General features: G+C 45.7%; 1 protein-coding gene across 6 annotated transcripts in view; it reads right to left on the bottom strand.

The window, feature by feature from the left end:
• BCL11A (BCL11 transcription factor A) overlaps positions 1 to 13,345 on the bottom strand; it is a 98,500-nt gene extending 85,155 nt beyond the window's left edge. Inside the window, exons 1-3 of one of the 6 annotated variants that reach the window (XM_047782020.1) lie at positions 13,126 to 13,345; positions 12,481 to 12,655; positions 5,174 to 5,503 (exon numbers count right to left, since the gene is read on the bottom strand). In XM_047782020.1, coding sequence (XP_047637976.1) covers positions 5,174 to 5,503; positions 12,481 to 12,535 — 385 coding nt within the window. In that variant the 5' untranslated portion in view covers positions 12,536 to 12,655; positions 13,126 to 13,345. Of the gene's footprint in view, positions 1 to 5,173; positions 5,504 to 10,110; positions 10,189 to 12,480; positions 13,006 to 13,125 lie in introns of those variants that run through there. The other 5 variants (XM_047782023.1, XM_047782024.1, XM_047782022.1 and 2 more) reach the window with 5 other exon arrangements.
• Positions 13,346 to 21,556: the final 8,211 nt, after the last annotated feature.

Genomic DNA, 21,556 nt, shown 5'->3' with positions numbered 1-21,556 from the left:
TCACCCTAGCCTTGCTACTTCGGTTAAATTTCCTTTTTTCCCCCCAAAAGAAAGCCAAAACTTTCTTCTTGTTTCACTGACTAGTGTGCAAGGCCACCATTCACCTATTCTCCTTTATGAAACACTTTCACTAAGAAGTCACAACATTCTGAAAAAGGCTTCCCTAGGATTTGCACATTTGTTATATACTCCAATTTAGTCCCCCCATATGAGCCACACTACATCTAGGCTACAGTGTGAGAAAAATGATTTTCCAGGACTCTAAAACGTGCCATTAATATGCATCCAACTCGCCCCTTCCCTGAGCTTAAGGGTCACTGTCCTAACATTGCCTGCGCATGTCTATACCCAGTTGTATTTCCAGCCCATGGGCAGCTCCACAATTAAATGCCACATTCACCAGGAGAAAGGTGTGCAAAACAGATTTCAGATCCTTTAAAGTAAAAGGCACAACTTGCAACACAACAAGGAATGGAGTAATTTAAGAAATTATAGCACTGTTTTTTTAAGCTTTCACAGAATAAACACAGAGAATGGGAGGGAAACTTTCCCCCTCTGCTCCTGTTCTTGAAGTGAATACATATTTGTGTTTCCAATAAAAGGCCATTTTTACATTAACTGTCTGTAACAGCAGGAGACAGAAAAACTAACACAATCTCCACATCACAGACAAGATGATCTTCATATCACGTGGTCCTATTCTCAAAACTATTATTTATAAAAGACAACTAGGAAAATGCACAATGCACCTTTTCTGTGACACCGAAAAGGTAACGTCCAAAGAACTTTGGGATCTTTGAGATCGTCTACATTTTAGATTTTTTTTTTTCTTTCTGGCTTGCCGAAGTAAATTTAGCAGCCATACGGGCCACTGTGTTTAATTAAGCTTTCAAAAGTCCTCTGACAATGCCAACAATTGTAAGACACTTCTGCGGCTCAATCATGCAATCGCTGTGACAGTTCTATTTACAATTTGTCTTAGAAAGAGTTTCTCTGACATTGTACTTTGACAAAACATCCAAGCTGCCAGTTCACAACCTTTCTCTGTCTTATTTACAAATACATCTTGTATATACGACTCCTAGTCTCATGAACAGGAGCCTTTGGGTAATGCCTCACAAACACAGACTCCCAATGAAAATCCTAGGTATTTATTAGGAAACAATATTCTTTATTTTCCGGATGTGAAGGTAAATAAAATGTTCACCGGTTTACTGGGGGAGGGGAGCGTTTGTTGTTGGGTTTTAGCTGCCACACTAAAAATTCACTTCAGAAGTCAGCGGTGTTTATTCAGAATGACACAAATAAAAAGAAATGAAAAATAAGAGGTTATAATAGGATACCATATTTTATAGTCTTATTTATAATTATACTGTAAAGTATACCAGGACATCTCCAGTTCAGTCTGAGATAGGAAAGACTTCATTCAAATGGGTACAAAAAGAAAAGGCACGTTGAGTTTCTAAATTCTGAAAAATGTAAGTATGTTATACCTGATTAACCTTTAAGTAACATGTTTATGTATTTCTGGATTGAATTAGTATTTCTCCCTCTATTACAGTTTCTGTCTTAGGTATTATCATCTAGGTATGAGGTGTATTGTCTAGACAAATAAATTTTAAATACTTTGCTGTCAATGTCTATGTTCATGATTTTAAGGAGAAAAAAAGTTGTAGATCAAGAGTAATAGCCTTTACTGTACTTCACAGACTCGTCGCATTCTCTCCCATTCTCTCAAAAAGCTAACTTTATGACAGCCCAACCCTAATTTAAAGATTTCTATGTGCAATAAGCCAAAACCTCAAAGCTGACTCTGTGGGATGATATTTTTTGGCCTTTCCTATAAGTGAACGGCAGTTCCACAGACACTAACCTTTGATGAATATTTCCCTCCCTCATAAAAATATGACCAGAAAACAAAACAAAATCCCAATTAAAAGCCCTGACTGCCAATCAAAAGACTGCAGATATCTGATGGTGGATATCTGACACACAATTGACGAACTGGGCCCTGTAAAACATAACCTGCTTGTTTTCAGTTAAATTAATATTACTTCGATAGTCTCAATGGATCACAATCACATAATATTTTGAATATTTGAATAAATTGGAAAAAAAAAGCCACCTGATCAACATATATCTGTGTAGTCAACCAGGTAAAAATCATCCTTTCTGAAAACTACTAAGCTTTAAGAGGCCTACGAACAGCCAAAACATATACCATCTTACTGAAGATTTAAAGAGCTCCACTCATTCTCCTGTGTGAAAGCCCTGAATTCTAAGCTTTATTTATCTCAGGAAGATCTGTCACTGTTTTATTCCAGCTTCCTGCCTGTAAAACGGCACAGAGCACACAGTAAGCTCACATCCAACTTATATCACTTTAATAAAGCCTTTCCTCCACAGCACATTTAAATAACTACCTTTTCTATGGCTGCCAAACATATTCTTCCAGAGGTTCATCAATATATCTCTTTACTAATCCAGAGCAGTGCTTCTCCTTTCTTTCTCAATACAATTCAAATATCTACTGAATGATTACTCTTATTGTCTGCTTCCTCGCCATAAAAAGAAAAGCAGACTTGGAATTGTGAAGATGTGCTCGAGAGAAATGGGCTGGGAGTACACAGCCGTTCAGAACTTCGCTTCGGAGGCACCTGAGAGCCAGGGCATCTTAATTTATGTGCAATGGTAGAATGTTAATTTCACCATAGGAAACTCTTAATTCATTACCGTGAATTATGAGAAGTCGTGATTCTAGTTACTGACATCTCACTTTGAGATGTGACCATGCTATTTATGTTCAGCCAATTCCAGGGTGGGAATAGGTGATTAAACACAATGAAAGGAATCAAGACTTTGTAATTACTCGTGCATGAAAGGTTTACCTCACCTGGGTCGCAGCACCTGTGCACCCATTGACTGTCTCAGATAGCTTACGTAGCTTTTCATCTCAGTAAAATTACTTAGCATTAGCCCTATAAAACATATTTTAAATGTACTTTTTAGGGGGGCTTCTTTGGGCTCTGCTACTGTACTAGTCCATTAGAAAAAAAAAAAAAAAAGGAGTCTTTATGACAAGCAGAGAGTTAAGGAAAATATCTCTTCTTTCTCTACATAGATTTACAACTGTGACAGTAAAAAGCCTTCACTATAGGGCCTTCCCCTCAGCTGTTAGATTTCTCGTCTAAGGACAGAGGCACAGAATTTTCAAGCTGGTTAATCTGAAACTGAATAACCTATTTGGGACCTCAGTAAGAAGTGTGGTTTTAATTCCTGCTTGACAGACACTGTGTTTTGTCTTTTAAACAAGCAGCTCAATATGTAAATACGATGTTACATCACGCAAGTGTTACTCCATATTTGGTGATTTAGAAAGGCTTTGGATCTCCGAAGACGACAAATCCCCTTCCGCTTGCTCTTGCTTCATTAATCATGCCTTATACTTCTGTTCATTTTCCTTCTAGTCACAAGACAGCACATAGAGATGGTCATTGCCATGGGTGGGGCGGGGGGGGCGTGCAGAGGGGCTGCAGGGAGTGGGCGTGGGGTGGATAAAATCCTAACCTGCATGTCATATAAGCTACATGTGGTGGAGTCAAGAAAAATATTTTGTTAATGCAGCTTCCCTGGTAGCAGATTTCTCATTTCCCTAGAGGAAAAGTATCTGAGTATCATGGCAGGAAGAAGGAAGGAAGGAAGGAAGGAAGGAAGGAAGGAAGGAAGGAAGGAAGGAAGGAAGGAAGGAAGGAAGGAAATGCCATGTTTGATTTTAATGATCAAATTCCAGAGGGGGAGAGAAAAAATGTGACATTTAATCCCCTCTGGACCACTGACCCACTATGGTTCAACTAGGTCGAAGGGACAAGTTCCAGGGAATCAACTGATTACAATTACATGCACTACCCTTCCTAAAACTGGACAAACCTTCCGCCTTTCTAGGAGTAGGGGCAGAGAAAATAGGGGGAAGTGATCCACTGACAGGCATGCAGGTTTTGTCACCACAGGATCTCCACCCACTTTGTCTTACATGTTAAATCACTGTTGTTTCATCAAAAAAAAATGTTTGAAGGGTCACTATATAGTGTTGCTGTTTATCACTTAGAGTAGGGATTTAGGTCCCTCTGTTAGCCATTAAATCCTTTTCCCTTGAGCTGCTGAGAACCCACACCCCTAGCTACCTCTCTGCTAAAATTAACCAAAGGAAGGCGAGCTGTTGAATGTGTGTATGTATTTTTCCAAGAGAATTTTTACATTGTGGTATAGCAGAAACAGTGGAAGTCTGGACTGGACATTTGTAAGGGTGACATGTGGTTGTGTAAACCACAAACAAAATCAAGATACATCTGTCAAAACCACATCAGAGACAAGAGAGAGCACAGAGAAGCATTTATCATTTAGCTGAGGAGGCAGGCTGCAGGGAGCAGCCGTTCCTGTCAAACCAACCTTTTGAAATTTCCAACATGCCCTTAAACTTTTCGAGTAAGCATGTCTGTGCGCTTCAGCAACTGCCCTCTCTACTCTGGCCTGGCCAGTCGAAAATGGCATCTTAAAGTCAAGGTCACGGTGTCATCCCACCACGGGGCTGTGTTTAATTACAGCCCCATTCGGGCTGACAGCCAATATGGATCCAAGGCTAGCCCTGAAGCTCAGTTAACTCTTTCCAACCCCTCCAAAACGTCCCGCCAGCCCACCCAACTTCACGGAAGATTTGAGAACAAATTGCACCCCTAGGGAGGCCTGACCAGGTCTTCTGACTCAAACAGGTCACTGGCTGAACTACAAATGCCTAGACAGCCACTTTGCCTCTGACTTGCCACCGCAACTGGAAATGGACCTTGGAAACTGGTCGAGGTATAGTGAGGTTCAACACTTAAAAATGAGAAGGGAAGAGGAAAAGGAAAGAAATTCATAGTCAGCAGATCCAGAGAGAGGATATCAGGTGTGTATAACCTATTCCACCTACATCTGACTTAGTGAAGTGGAAAATATCTATTTTTGTGTGTTCTGGACATCAGCAAGAGGAATGATTATTTTAACATTACAGGGCTGTCACGGACAGTCACATGGAGAAATACAGAAAGCACTTCACCACTCCTTAGTGCTTGACTATAGCGCCTCTGAAAATGAAAAGAAAACATGCAAACAGCTTTTCTCCTTGCTTCTCATTTACCTGCTATGTGTTCCTGTTTGGGGCAAATTCCTCTAGATGACGTTGATAAACAATCGTCATCCTCTGGCGTGACCTGGATGCCAACCTCCACGGGATTGGATGCTTTTTTCATCTCGATTGGTGAAGGGGAAGGTGGCTTATCCACAGCTTTTTCTAAGCAGAGGCTGCCATTGCATTGTTTCCGTTTGTGCTCGATAAAAATAAGAATGTCCCCCAATGGGAAGTTCATCTGGCACTGCCCACACGTGAGGAGGTCATGGTCCCCTTCTGGAGCTCCCAAAGGGCCGTGGTCTGGTTCATCATCTGTAAGAATGGCTTCAAGAGGTTCGGCTGTGGTTGAAGAAACAAAAGCATAATTATTAGAGTGCCAGAAAGGAGAGAAAAGGGGGAAGTACATTCTTCACCCCATCCCATCCTAGTACATTATGAAAGGATTTCTAGGCTCCTCCATTTAATGCCCAGAAAAATGTGCACACCTAAAATGTACGTGGATGTGGAAATTGTCAACAAGAAAGCAAATTTATCAATGAGGCAAACCATCATATATTTATGAAAACTGTCTGACCTTCATACTTCCAGCAAACACAGACAGACAGACACACACACACACACACACACACACACACACACACACACACACACACACCCAAGGTTCCGGCCTGTGAGCTTAGAAAGAATGTAACTGTTAAATAAATAGTTAATGCAGAAACATAAAAAAAGCTTAAATAATAACGACCCCCCAAAAGACTGGTAAAAACATGGATCAAAACAAAATTTGTTTCTTTTTTCCTATAGACTAAGTTGTCTATTGTGCCTGGGAATAAAAGGAGAGGTGAATAAATACACACACACGCATTCTTTGTGTGTGAACGTATATACTCTAAGTATACAGACATGGCTTCATAAATTAGAAAGCTACTACATCACACAGAAAATGTGCTACATTTACACTGCCGTAATAAGAAAACGACTGCATTCACCTGTGAAAAGGATCTAAATAATAATCATAACGCAGCATAATTCATACTGCCAAAAACCTTTCTGATCTCACTCCCAGCAGTGCCACAAAATCAAAGAAATACCAAATTCACTGGCAATTCTTCTCAGACACATTAGCTAAATGGGATACTTTTGAGTACTTAAGAAAATAAGCCAATTAGTCATTTTTTCATTCTGAAGAAAGGAATGCCTAAAATATTCTAAACATGTTTGCACTTGGTGGCCCCTATCACATAAAAATCAGAATGGTCAAGCAAATGCCACATTTCAGAACAAGGCTGAGAAGTCCTTTCTTTAGACTTGAAATACTTTGCCTAATGTTGTCAAAGTTGACTAATTTTCTGAATGAGCTCCAAAACGCTTCATTATGGGACTATTTCTGCACACATAACCACCAGCGGATGGTATAACAAGGTAGATATGTCTTTCATTCCTGTTTCCTTTTTTTTTTTTTTAAACTTTGCACCAAAATACTCCAGCATCAATTTGAACAGCTTTTATCATTTTTTAACCTTCCAAAAGGGAAAAAGCGACTTGGTAAGTCACTGCTCCTGAAACCTTATGCTTAACTCTATTACACACACATACACAAAAATCACAAAATACAAAACACATCGAGGATGCTGCCAGCTAATAAAACTGAAGCAGAAAATGTACAAGTCTTAAACAGTTAATCAGTCTGACCTTCTTTAGCAAGCTGCCAATTTCACATTTAATGAACTTAAAGCCACAGAGAATCAAAAAATAGATTTTAATTTGAGTGTAGAATATTGGAACAGATTTTGATAAAGTGCAAAAATCCAGTGAACTAAGGTTAAATTTATTTCAACCCTACCCAGGCTGAATATTGAGGGGGAAGATCTAGAGTAACTCCCAGATGTGCTAGGTGAAATAATATTGAGAGAGCACTGCCTAGCTGCACCTGTGCTCAAGTAGGACATGTCATAATTTCTAGCCTCTGGTACTCCTCCTAATTTAACATAAGGTCACCACAGGAATATGAAGGTTATATTCCTACTAATAAAGACAGCAAGGTAAGCACTTATATTTCTTCGCCCAACATACTGACCAAAAGATAAATACATGCACACTTTTCAAATAAAAGGAGACAAACAGAAGTGCTTTTGCATTATGCTGCTATGTCATTTTTCTCCTATTTGCTTTCATTTTGACCAAGTGAGAAACTGAATAGGGAAGTCGTTCTCCAAAATCCCTCCTACGTGAATTAAGCATTTTAAATGAACATTTAACAAATGTGGCTTTTTTGTTGTGGTTCGCATTAACTACAAGTTCTGAGGTTTACTGACTGAAGAAAGACTGAGGAAAAATACTTCATCGTATTAAAGTTAGCAGTACATAGAGTCTTCGCAAAAAAAAAAAATTTTTTTAACTCCACCGTTAAGATTTGTTTTATTCCCAAGGATTGACACATTTCTGAAAATGAAAATATTATTTATGAGCAAAAGGAGATATTCTCCTAGGTATCAAATAGTTAAAGGTAATGCGGTACAAAACAGACTTGGTTAAAGTCTTCTAAATGTAGTGACTGAACTGATTTACAATCAAAACCAGGAAATGAAGTGGTAATTCAGAGGTTGCTGATTACACCTCCACATTTCACCTAATTAATTTTATAGGAGGCAAAGTTCTTGAAAATAACAAGATGATCAAATGTACAGATATAAAACCTATAACCTCAACATTTTCTATGCTCTTAACGTAAATTATTGCTAATTAACAAGAATTATATCCTAATGTATGAAATACATTTAACATCGGGCTTCCTACCAAACATTTGGCTAGTGCTGTTCAGAGAAATACCAAAATGTGTCCTTACCATTGCTGTTAAATTATTAAAAATCAGACAAAGTGGGGCACAAAGAAAATATGAAAATACAATTCTCTTGGTGTAGTCTGATTTGCATTGACATCTTTTCTCAGTGGCAATCAACATTTCCTTTCTGGGCATCTGATAATTTCTCGGTATTTTAATGCAAATTCCCCTTTCCCGAAAAACATTCCTAACCTCAGCCATTTTACCCCCTCCCTCAATTCAATTCCATCCTCCTTCGCCCCCACAATACCACTGTTTCTAGGCTCAGGCCTAAGCTCTGGCTACAAAGCAGGGAGTCCAAGATTGAAGTGGAAGGGAGTGGGCAAATAATCATAATAATTAGCCGCGAATTCTCTACAAGGGGAAAAAGAAATAGAAAATAAAATGCCTCTGCGTTCAAACAGCAAAACTGACTGAAACGTCTCAATGCCCCGGTGGCTGACTGAGATCTCTTTCCTCTGCATGCAGTTGCAAAGGAATAAAATAAATTTAAAAAAAAAAAGGCCTTAGAAGAAATGCAGGGAAGAAGCAAGGGAACCGTGGTCTGCTGGAGGAGGGGGAGGGGGGAAAAGAGCTCTGCCTTCAAGTTTGCTTTCCAAGTCCTTCCCTTTGATTGTCTTAACAGGGTAAGGAAGCAAACCGCGGTTGAAATGCAGAGAAAAAAAGCAAAGAAACAAAAGCGAAGGCTGGGGCGACAGGCCGAGGGCAGGGGGCCCGGCGGAGGTGGGCTGTGCAGAAAGTGAAGTTGGGCGCCGGGACTGTGAAGCACAAAGCGAGCAGCGTGCTGGCCCCAGGCTTTGGCCGTGCTTGCAGCGAACACGTGCAGCGGCGGCCGCAAGGCCGTGGGGCCGGGAACCCGGGGCCGGGAGGCGGTGGGCAGCCAGGGGCCCCGACTGTCGCCTCTACATCCGTCCAGCTCGGCCGCGGGGTGACGACAGTTCGCTGGGCCCGCCAGTTGGAGAAATGGGAAGTGAGGCTCGGAAAACTCGGCTGGTTAACCTGGTGCTGTCTCGGTATCACCGCCCACACCTCAAGCGCGGGTCCCGAAATTCATTCTGTGTCCACAGGCTCACACTTTTTACTTTGGGGAGGGGGGGCTCTCTGCGAATGCGTTTCTCCCGCAATTCCCTGCACCGGTGTGCGCAGCGCGGCGGCGGCTGCGGTTATTCATTATTAATGACGCTGCTTGCCCGCATCATTATGATGATAACTATTACTATTGTTGTGATTTCGGGCTCCGAGGCGAGAGCTGCAGGAGGCGGGAGAGCTGGGGGGTCGGGCTGCAGAGCGGCCCTGCAAGCTCGCTGTGGCCGCCTCGGTCTGTGCTTTGAGCGGGGGTAGCAGAAATGAACCTGGAGACTTAAGTGCAAACTCGCTGGATCCCGCCCTTTGGCCTTAGCCAGAAGCCGGAGAGCACGCACTCATTCCCCTTCCTCCTTACCAAAAATGCCCGCCCGAAAGAGAACGAAAACTGCACCCTCTCCGCTCCAGACGCACGGGGGTGTCGGCCGCGCGCCCGGGCGCTTCTCTGCAGCCCTGGCCAGAAGCATTTTTAAAGTCAAAATGAAGAACAAAGACATAAGGGGTGATGGCGGGGGGGAGAAAGGGAATTCTGCCTAACCGTCCGTCTCCCCCACCCCCACCCTAGCAAAGCTCTTCCCTCCCGGCCGAGAAACGCTGAGCGGGGGTGGGGGAGGCTCTGGTACAGGTTCAAGTTCGCTGAGCTTTCTTGATCTTGTTCTGCCTCCTAGCGACCGAATGGCTCATTCAGCCCAAGGAGCGGAGGACAGGGGGGAAGAAGGGGGTCCTGAGGATCGGAATGGCTCCCGCCTCCTCTACGCACCCAGAAAATTAGAAAGGAGCGACCCCTGCACCCTCTTCAAACTGGTCCGTTAACCAAAGCCTGCCCTGAGACACGAGGAGAGAGGGGCCAACCCAACCCGCCTGGAGTAGCCCAGAATGGACCCAGGATGAAAGGGGGAAGGGAGGGGGGCAGCCCAGACTGCACGCCTCAGTCCGTCCTTTGAACCCCTAATGCATCCTTCCGAAGAAGGGCCCGGCTTTCCCGAGTGCTGCGAACACTGCCCTTCCTTCCCGCCGGTACCTGGCCGGGCTGTAACTTCACACCGCCGCGCGCCGCGTCTGCTCCGCATCCGGCGCGGCTGGGCGAGTGGGGGGCGGGGGAGAGCGGCGAGGGAGGGATGCGCGGGGGTGGGGAGAGGGAGGGCCCGCAACGTGCCCGGGCGGGGGAGCTTTCGAAGTATGTGACAAGTTCCAGGGCCCAGTGAAAAACTCAATTCCCTATGCGCACCCCCCCCCCACAGACACACACCCCTTTTAAAAAAATACAGAGCTAGGTATAGGGTGGTCCTTTAAAATTGCAGCAAAAATTAAATTAAGGGTCAAGAATGAGGAGGGGAAGGGAAGTGGGCCCTCACGCCTTTCTTTCTCTTGCAGCCAAACTTTCCTAAGTATCCACCGCCTGCCTTTCCAGGCGCATTCTGTTAAGCCAGGAGGCTGCTACCCACTCACCCACCCCAACCCCTCTTATACAGACTCACAAGGAAACAGCACCACCCCCGCCACCGCGTTCAAGCCTAGGTCCGAGGTAGAGAGCAAGAACCTAAGGGTGGGGTGCGTAGAGTCCTGGGGTCGAACACTCCCCAAATGCCCATTCCAACATACTACTCCTTTACCCCCACCCCCACCCCCACTTGGCTTCGACGCTCTCAGGACCCGGGGGCTGGTGCCCAGTGCGGGTGGGAGGGGGGCCGGGAAAGCACGTGGTGACCTCCTCGCCGCCCAGAGATGGAGGCAAGAGACGTTGGGGGTAGGAAGCGGACAGAACTCGCTTTTTCGGTTGCTTTGCTAAATAAAAATGCTTTGCAAAGCCGAGTTTCTCCCCAGACGATTTCGCAGCAGGGTTGGCTGGGAGGAGGTCTAGGCATTGTGCTGGGGCTCCAGGGTGGACCCTGAACCCGGCAGGCTCGGAGTTGCAGCACAGCCTTCCGCTGTGCAGGCGGACAGGCGGGCGAGCAAGCGGGCGGGCGGCGGGCGCCGGGTGGGCGATCCCGGGCGGGGCGGGGGCGCGGCGAGGCCCGGCAAGGCCCGGGCGAGGCCCGGCCACAGCCGCCGCCCGCTCCCGGGCTGCCGCGCAGTGCTCGGTCCTCTCTGTCTGTTTGTTGGCAGGAGGCTCCCGCACACGCGGTGCTTGTAAACATTCAGACACGAGATTTTTCCCAATCAAAATCCACTTCCACTTTTTTTGAAAATCTTCCAAAAAATAGTAAGAGGAGGGAGTTCCTCGCTCCCTCTCCGTGCCGCCGGCGCTCTAAGTTTTCAACTAAAGGGGTTTTGAGGAGGGAGGGGTGGTAATTGTGTTTTTCCCCTCAATTAGAGAATGTGATATTTTTGCGCGGGGGGGGGGGGGCGAATCAAAGAGGAGAGCGTTGCAGAAAACGGCCGGCGGAGCGTTTTGCGTCAGTTGGAGGGCAAGAAATTTCACATTCTCTTGACCTGTTTTATTTATTTTGTTTTGTTTTGTTTTGTTTTGTTTTGTTTTGTTTTATACGTCTTCTCGCCGCCACTGAGGTTCAGCCGGGAGGAGCGGGCAGCAGCAACCCGGGAGGCGGCGATCGGGGTGCCCTCCCTCCCTCTCCCGCTCGCCCCCGGCCCTTGCTCCTGCCCTTCGGCGGCAGCGGCGGCGGCGCGGGAGGGCAAGCGCAAGGAGCCGGCACAAAAGGCAGCGGGACAAACACCCACCTCCGACCGGAACAAAAGGCAGCAGCGCCGGCCGCTTCTCCGGTCCTTCCCTGTCGCCCTCTCCCTACAGCCTCAGCCCCATTCCAGACTCGGCCGACTCCGGAGCGCCGGGGGCCCCCCTCCCACAATCCCACTTTCTCACTATTGTAGAGATGACTACTTTCCTCCGGTGCACGCTTTACCGTGAGAGCCCCAGTGTCCGAGGGCCAGTCTCACCTCTTTCCTCCCTAGGAATTGTTTTTTTAAGACTTGGGTCCCCACCCCCCGTTTTCCTTTCTACGGTGAGTGGAAGCAACCCCCCTTTTCCCCTCCAGTTCCCTCCCTTAGGTTTACAAGAGAGTTGTTAGCATCCACAGCATTGTTCATTATTTTGCAAAATTGGAGGGGAAATCATTGCATTCCTTTTCGAAAAGCGAAATAAAGCAGCGGAAAGCAGGAAAGAGGAGGAGTCTTTTTTAATTTTTGTAAAATTAAATAAAATTGAAAGGTTCGTGCCACCCCAAAAGTATACATACGGCTATGTTTCGGGATGGGATGAGGTTGGTTTTCTGCCCCCCCCAATCTCTTTTATCCCGACTCTCGGAGGTTTTTCTCGTGAAAAAAAAAAATTTAAATGCATGCACACACCCCTTTCTCCCCCTCTCTCTTGCTTCTCGTCCTGCGTGCTCTCGTGATTATTAATAATTATTATTACTATTATTGGGTTACTTACGCGAGAATTCCCGTTTGCTTAAGTGCTGGGGTTTGCCTTGCTTGCGGCGAGACATGGTGGGCTGCGGGGCGGGCGGCGGCGGCGGCGGCGGCGGCGGGCGGACGACGGCTCGGTTCACATCGGGAGAGCCGGGTTAGAAAGAAGGAGACTCCAGAGAAAATATCTTCATCAGTGCCTTTTGACATCCAAAATAAATTAGAAATAATACAAAGATGGCGCAGGGAAGATGAATTGTGGGAGAGCCGTCATGGCTTTTTTTTTTTTTAAGCAAAAAAAAAAAAGAGAGAGAGAGAGAGCAGAGATAGAGGGAGAGAGAGAGAGAGAGATGAAAAAAATGGCAAAAGCCCCCCTGAGCTGCAAGTTCAAGTGCGGACGTGACGTCCCTGCGAACTTGAACGTCAGGAGTCTGGATGGACAGAGACACACAAAACATGGGCAGGGCGAGCAGGAGAGAAGGGGAGGAGGGAAGGGGAAGCTCACACCAATGGACACACATCAGGGGCTGGACATGAAAAAGAGACCAGGACAAGCCAATGGCCAGTGCGGGGCGGGGGAGGTGCGGGGCGGGGGGCTCCGCAGACGCCAGACGCGGCCCCCGGGGGAGGGGCGGGCGGAGGGGAGGGGGTGCTGGGGCCGCGGGCTCACCAGTGGCCGCAGCGAGCGCCGAGGCGGCGGCGTGGCCGGGAGAGAAGAAAGGGGCGGCGGGGCGGGGGGGGAGCAAGACGTACGCCCTGCTCCCCCCCGCACGCGGAACCTAAAATGAAAGATTATTTAAAATTAAAAAAATAAAAAAGCCAGAGTGTACGGGGAAGCTGCTGGGGCCGGGGGAGCGCGGGCGGAGGGAAGCCAGGTAGAGTTGTTCCCGGACACCCTCCTGCGTGCGCACACCCACTTCCCCTCTCCGCCGCAGCCGCAGCTGCGCTCGTGCCCCGCGTGGGGACGCCGGGGACCGAAGTAAAAGCTCTGAGCCCGCGGCTGCACTCTAGAAACTTTGCCGGAGAAGAGGATAGCAAAGAAAAACCACCCGAAGTTGAGAGCAGAGCCTCCAAGTTACAGCTCCGCTGCGGACGAGGGGAGGCGGGAGGGAGCGTGCGGCGAAGCAGAGTCCAGCTCAAGTTTGGAGGGTTGCGGGTCCGGAAGGACAGCGCCAGGGGCTCTGAGAGCCCAGGCGGCCTGGAGAATCGGGGGAGGGCGGGGAAGGCGGTGCAGGCCGGGCCGGAGGGCCGGGAGGGCATCCCTCAGGCTAAGCCGGGGGTTGGGGTGGGGGGGGTGGCTGCGGGGGAGACTCTGAACGCCTCGACAGGCTATCGGGTCTGAATGCAACTGGGAGCTGCGAGTCGAGGTTCTGAACGGATCGCTGAAAGAGAGACTGAGGAATAAAGAGCTGGAAGCCAAACTCCGGGCATGTTCCAGCCCCCGGAGTGGAGCGACCGGACCCAGGGCGAGGGAGGCGCCGAGGCGTCCACCTCACGGAACGGCCGCGGGCCAGAGGACAAAGCACGGGCAGTCTCGGGAGTGCCATTCCCTGGGAACGTGCTCCTAGCGCCGCAGGAGGTCCAGGAGCCGGGTCCCAGGGAAGGACACACCTCCTCCCACTCCTGAGGTACTGCAAAAGCACCGAGGAATGGCAAGAAAATGTTTCTTGGGGGCAAAGCGCAACTAACTAGTCCTGAGCTGTTACCCGGGGAAAGAAAATGGGGAATGGAGTGAGAGCGACTGGCTCGCAGGAGCAGCAGGGAGGCCACAGTGGTGGTGTGACCGCCCCTGGTCAGCGCCGCGCTGCCCAGGCGCCCGGGGCCGAGCCGCACAAACCGGAGCCCGCAATCCCCCTCCGGCCTTCCTGCAGACGTTCCTGGGAAATTAGGGAAGACCTGTTGGAAATAAACCCCTGTCTCTTTAATGCACACATAGGCGCGCGTGCGCGCGCGCGCTGCTGCTGTCAAAAAGCGGGCTTCACTCTGGCGTGGGATACTTTCAGTTTTACGTAAAATGTACAGCAACAGCACCCCCTGCGATTGGAAAGTTTATTCAGAAACGTGCCTGCAAAGTCCCCCAGCGTCTCCCGCCTCCCAACCTCCCTGCCTGCGCCACCCTGTAGCCTCAGCCGCAGCCGCCGCGGAGACCGCGCTGCGATTCCAAATCCGGAAGGGCATGGGGGGAGAGGGAAAAGGACTCAGGTTCAAGGGAGGCGCGGAGGGTACAAGGTGGAGGCGGGTTGCCACGGCCCGCGAGACTTCGAGCTGCAGGTGGACGTGTGTGAGTGCGTGTCTGCAGAGCGAAGAGCTTTCCTTCCCTCTCCTCCAAGCGGTCCAAAACCCCTCGTGTCTTCTCTTCCCCCTCCTTAGTCTAAGGGACCTCTTTTTCGTAAATTCACCAACGCGGCGGGGGGGCTTTATTGTTTTAACCGAGGGTCTTCGGCTTGCAAGCGCGCATCCCTCTCCCAGCCGCGCCGGCCAGCGGCTGTTTATTCATGTGTTGTCTTAGTAAAGTTTTAAACCCATTAGAAAATAACTGGCTTGCCTAGCTCGGCGAAGCTTCGGGCCCCTCTAAGGAAGAAAAGGAGGTTTTGATGCTCAGCGTCAAGAAAGATGTGGGCTGGACTGGGTTTGTGTAAATGTGGCTTATTGTTATTGTTTTCCTCCAATTTAAGGAGGAAAAACTCAAATCCTGTTTAAGAAGCAGGAAGATTTCATTTGCAATAAAGCTCTGTAGCATTTGCGTTACACCATTTCCCCTTTTTCACGAGTTCTTCAGAGCAGGTCAGCATCTCTTTTCCACTACTGTCTTTTTTTTTTTTTTTTTTTTGTCATATTCAACTAGCCTTAGAGCGACCAAAAGAATGCCATTGCGGGGAGGGGGGGGACGCAAAGTGGAGAATGGTTGGAGAGAAGGTGAGGAGAGGGAAGAAAGAAGTACAACTGGGAGGCCTTTGAAAAATAATTAAATGAAAGCACCTTCAAATAACAATAGTGAGTCAGAGTCTTTCGAAACCGGGCTTTTCAAATTTAGATATTTTTCCCATCCGTCTATAAAAGTCCATATACAGAGTAGGTATACAAAGGGTCAAATGTGTGTTGTAGAAATATATATGTATGATTTATATATATAATGGTGTATATAAAGCTTTTCAGGGTTAGATGTAGTGTAAAAAGTAATGACTTTATTACCTCTGAAAGGTTCTGTGGTTCACATTTAACAGTCTTCTGAATTACAATTCATTACACAATTGTGTGCTCTCTAAAACCGGCACCCTATCAGGGCAGCTATCTGTGGTTATTTCCAATAAATAACTGGCAACATTTCATTGATTTTCTTTTTTAAAAAAATCATAGGAAATTAAGCACTTAGTTAGAAGTAGGTCTGCTATGTTATTGCACTTGTTTCAGATTCCAGGGTGTTCCTTCCGAAACCACATCTTAAAACATACATTTAAAACCTGGTTGTGCAGCTGCTTTCCCTGGGTGCCCGTGGAGAGGTAAGCAGCAACATTTCCACCATTAACATATATTTAATTTCACCATCATAAAATGCCCAGAGTGAAATAGGAACTGCCCTCCACTCCCGCCCCTCCCCCAGCCTGATTTCACTCAGTTCAGAAAACCAGGGCTGTGTATTGGCATTTGATCCTTCCTCGTCGCGGACCCCCCACTCGCGGTCCCTCCTGCCCTCCCCTAAGAGTGACCTCCCCTCCCTCATTGCTGTTAGATGCTCGCTAAAGCGCCCAAAAGTGGGGGAGGGGGAAGGTTTGTATATGTGTTTAAAGAAATAAAAATGTGTTGTTTTTTTAAGAGCTTTGAAAATATTACATAAGTATTGATTGATGATGCAGGTGGGTTTGTAGAGAGGTGAAAGGTCACTTTAAACGCGCACACTTAGATACATAATACGTGTATTTACCTTTCCAAAAGTAGCTTTTAGAAAGTAATAAATTATGACAAGGTTAAAATTATTTTCTAGCCATTCAGTTAACTTCTTTTGGAGCAGTAGAACCTTGGCTGATTCCATTGAGGGGCTAATTACGCTCCGTGGGCTCGTTCCCAAACCTTTGGTGACGACATTGCGTGTAAACTCCAGGCCAACAGACGACCCCTCCCCTCCCCTCCTCCCCTTTTCTATCTTGCCCGCGGAGGAGACTCCCCAGGACTTCCTGCAGTATATATTCTGCCTCTGATCTCCGTACTTAATAGCCAAGTCCTGGTTTATGCTTTATAATGTGTTGACAAGTTTTCTAACAGACTTTCTGAAATAATGCACATATATTCACGTCGGTTAGAAACCCACCGTATTTTTAGAGTCGAGTAGATCTATACCCTAATGCAGTGAGAGAGTGTAAATCATAGAGGATTTCATAGTCCTTTCAGTAGTTTTCGGTATGAAGTATGAGCCGCGTGGCCTCCAGACGTAACCTTTTAGAAAAAAAGACAGTGCTTTTATTTTATGGTGTAAAGTGCTTTTAGCTCCAGGGCTCTGAACGTGAATGTGGTCAACAAACAGCTCCAAGAGAGAGACTTAATACAGTCCCAGCCCTCGTGCGGAGGATCGCCAGGCGCGGGGGACTCGGGCAGAGCTGGAGAATGAAGGGTTAAAAGGTCGGTCTCGATGGAAACTACAAAATTAAAATAAAATATTCACTGTCTGCCTTCAGCGGCAAACACCTTTATGGACTTAAACAAATTAATGATTGAATGAATGGTTAATACAATGACTTCCACCTTGCTTTTTCCTAAAGGCAATTCAGAAAATAGAGAATGGGCAGTCATATTGATAAAAATAAAACTTAGGTTTGGATTCATCACTTGGCATAAGTTTCGGGGTCTTAAGGATGGGAGTCTTAGGATATTAAGACAAAGGAGGGGTTAATTTTAAAAAGAAAGAGGGTTGTGCTTGGGGTGTGGGCACCCAAATTGAAAGGTGAGCATGAGGGCCACAGCCCCCTCCTCCCCAGCCTCCCCCAGCCCCTACCCCCTTATAACTTTTCTTCTTCTGCTGTTCCCAGTATGATCCAGAGGCTGGGACCTAAGGAGGCCCCTGGAGGGCAGTGTCTGCACCTGCTAAGGCACAGACTTCCCCCAGGGAGGTTCCCAGGGAAACAGTCTGGCATTTCTCCAGAGGTTCTCGGGGTGTTTAGCTGGCCCGCAGGCTACTTACTTCATATACCTGGATGGACCTGCCCCCCACTCCCACAAAAAAAGAAAAAGAAAAAAGGAAGGAAGGAGAAAGGGAGGGAAAGTATGAACTAAAAAGCTGAATTTGTTCTTGAAAAGTCTAGACTGGGCTCCTGTGTGCTGAGTCAATGTAAGGGGGGGGGGGGGCAGTAGTCTCACTACTGAAGTAAGAGGCCCCTTTGAAGACTGCAAGGAGTTCTGGTTGGAACACTGAAATACTAGATTTAGCTCCCTAACAATGACATCAAAGATGCATAGGTGTTAGGTCATGAAGCCAGTCCCAGGGACCGCATTGGAAACATCCAAGTGCCATACTGGGCACACAGTACTTTCTCAATAAATGGTTTTGGGGTGAATAAGTGAATAATACCTATTGCCAGATAAATGAAACCAACATAATCATCCAAATTTTATTAGTTTCCCCCAGAGCCAATAAAGCTTTGATCAGGCAACTCCGTTGTAAGACTACCTTTTAACTTAAAAGTAAGTCCCACCCAGGATAGTGAGCTCAAAAAGATACCACAAAGAACCGAACAGCTGGACAATTAGGAATACAATGCAAGATATTTTCCTCACCTCCAGCAGACTACATTATCAATTAACTTCCAGATAAACCAGTGTCAAGAACACAGTATCAAAAGATTCATTTTTTTTTAAATATTGCTTTTTGGGTATATTCAAATCTGGTTTCCCAAATGAGAGCACATCTAAAGGAAAGAATATACAATCAGAACAACTAAACATTTAAAATATCTCAAACTTTATTTTCTGTATCCCCCCAATGAATCTTTTGCTTTAGCAAAGGAATAATTTTGTCAATACGTGTTTTTCACACCCAGTCTTAAAAACAAGCTTCACTTATTTGCTTGTTTTTAAGCAAATAAGTGGGGGGGGGGGGGCTATAAATAAAAGGAAAAGCAACACCACACACACACACACACACACACACACACACACACATCTGGTCTGACATTTTGTACAGCAAGTTTCAGCCCAATGTGATTTAAAACAATGTGAGTTAAAAACCTCTTAAAATTTGGGTTTATAATGGAAACGCTGACAGACTCTTAATTATAGCAGCCTTGCCAGACACTGCTATAATGAAATAGTTGTGCTTTCATTACTATAGAGGCACTATAGTTAAGGGTCTGTCAGTGTTTCTATTATAAACCTCAAGTTTAAGAGGTTTATAACTTGGGCTATTTAAATGGCACAGGGTGGAATTCAAGTTATCAGTCCAGATGTGAAGTTGTTTTATAAAAGAATAACTCAGTGGAGGAAGAGCTGTTGGGGATACTCTGTCTCTCTCTGTCTCTCTCTCCCCACCTCTTTCTCTCCATCCCACCCTCCCTTTCTTCTTCTCTTCCTTACACAACATCACAGAAATTATTTTTACTGCTTTCAGATGGTCTTATTGCCAACTTGTAGCTATGACTTCACTGTCTAAAGGAAATTTTATAGGCAGTTAGTCCTTTATTTGGACAAGTACTTTTTGCCATTGTTATAAGTTTTTACTATTTTCTTATCCTGGAATACATACACACAACACACACACAAACTAAAAACAAACAAACAAATCAATACTATGTTGAAGAATGCAACCTCATACACATACTCAGAGGTACACAGTCTGTGTCACATTCTGATGAAAAAGTATAAGTTTACCAAAGAGAAATAAAGTACCTGAGATCTCCTTTATCTTGTCTATCAACTTTATGATAAAAATAAGAGGTATTACTATTTTATTTCAACAATTTGTAGCTTTCTTGAAATTTGGTTTGTTCAGAAAGCAAAAGCTAGCAAGTGCAGTCAGCACTGGACTATCCAAGGACCCTACACAGATACCATATATGTCTCTCCTTGACTTTGTTGGCAGATGGGTGGAGAATTTATCTTGGATGATCTAATGACCCAGAATTGTGAAATATGTTCTATTAACCTGGTATACCATCACCACGATATGTAATGTTTGTTAGTATGATGTGGCTGATGTTGATTCTAACATAAGGAAAATAAGGATGGTGGTGGTGATGATGTCGGCAGTGATCATGGTGATGGCAGTAGCGGTGATGGAGGTGACGATGATGGTGGTGGAGATGGTACTGATGGTGGAGGCTGAAGATAGGGGTGGGGGTGGTTTCCCTAGTTAACACACCCATCAGAGGGCAGTAGAAATCGGATGAAAGATGAAGCTGAAAACCTCAAACCCTTGCTTCTCCAACTCTTATCCCTTTGAGAAAGGCTTTCCATAAAGATGAGGTGGTAGATGGGCTAAAATGAAGCTCTCAAGTACATGCTGCTCTGGGGTCCTCCTACACACCCCAAGATGTGGCCCTAAGGTCACTGACTTCATACAGAAAAAGACCCACCAGGAACTATGCAACAACCATATCTGCCTTTAGAAACCTTTTCACTTCCAGAAGGAGAGCAGTTCCTTTCCTCTGTTCTGACTCAAATCAGACCACCAAATTAGGTCAGCAAGGACCATACGGCCTTGATCATTCTCACTTCACAGTAGTTTTAGTTGTTTTCCTCTCAAATTAGCTAGGTGACAAAAGAGAAGCAGTCATCAAAACATGTCACCAGGCACAAGTTCCTTTTATGACAGTGTCTCATAAACCCCACAAACACCTAGTCCCATGACCACTCTAGATGTGTGCCAGTCAACCCAGAGACCACTGACGAGCTGGGCCTATTCTGGTCCTTTTTCCAGAAATTGACACCTTTTTTTTCCCCCCTGATAATCATCAGTATTTTTTTTCCCTGCCAAGTTCAGCAAAGGAAACTTTTCTGATAGAAAATGTCTATTTCCATTTCATCTTTTTTGGCAGCTTGGTAGAAGATAAACAAATCTCTCTAGACCCTCATTCCTGGTTGTATACAATTTGCCTGTTTTCTTTCTCTTAAAAAAAAATTCCTGCACAAGGTCAATTATCTAAGCCTCCAGATTCCTATAAAATGAAGAATCTGGTTCTAAGAATTGTTATTCTTTCTTTATGGAGCACTGTACTGAGCAGACACGAGGCGTGGTTCCTGCTCTTGGATGTCTTTCATTTTTAAGGCACTAAGATACACATACACAGGCACAAGCATGTCACATAAAGTTCACAAGTCACACATGCCAAAACCATACTGATGTATACTATTATCCTTGCTTTGGGTGGCCCTGGCTTCACATTGCTGATCTGAACAGTTCTAAGCCTTTAGCAAGGGCCAGTTTGAGGAGACACACAGCTCTGGTCACTTCTGACAGCAGTTGGAGAAAGAACTTAGTTTCCCAGAAATGAAAATGGTAAATAATGAGTTTTGGTCGTGGCTATAGCTGTGACAATCTATTGTTTTCAGTTTCTTGTGACATTAAATAGCTTAACTACTCCTGAGAAATGAGCTTTCTATACCATATTTGTTTTGCAGGCAGTTTTAGAGATTATTTCTAACACCCACTTGTGAATGTATCATGTTTTAAATGACATTGTTTCACTTCTTTAATGCATAGTAGGCATCTAATACATTTGTCAACTCAGGAATGAATTCCACAAATGCATTTGCTATTGCCGCTGTAGGGAAAAAGACACAGGTATTTGTGTCTAGTCACTAATAAGTTAAGTATGCATATGATGGAAATTATATTATTTCATTTTTAATTAATTGTCTTTTTAGGGCCACACCTGCAGCATATGGAAGTTCCCAGGCTAGGGGGGGCCTATACTACAGCCACAGAAACACCATATCCTAGCTGCATCCACGACCTATACCAGATCCTTTAACCCACTGAGCAAGGCCAGGATATCAAACCCTCATCTTTCTGGATGCTATTTGGGTTTTCAACCTGCTGAGTCACAACAGGAACTCCTATTTCACTTTCTTTTCTTTTCTTTTCTTTTTCTTTTTTTTTTTTTTTTTTTTGTCTT

Source organism: Phacochoerus africanus, chromosome 5 (assembly GCF_016906955.1).
Source record: "Phacochoerus africanus isolate WHEZ1 chromosome 5, ROS_Pafr_v1, whole genome shotgun sequence".
Classification (NCBI taxonomy): Eukaryota; Metazoa; Chordata; class Mammalia; order Artiodactyla; family Suidae; genus Phacochoerus; species Phacochoerus africanus.
This window is presented reverse-complemented; position numbering and strand designations above follow the sequence as displayed.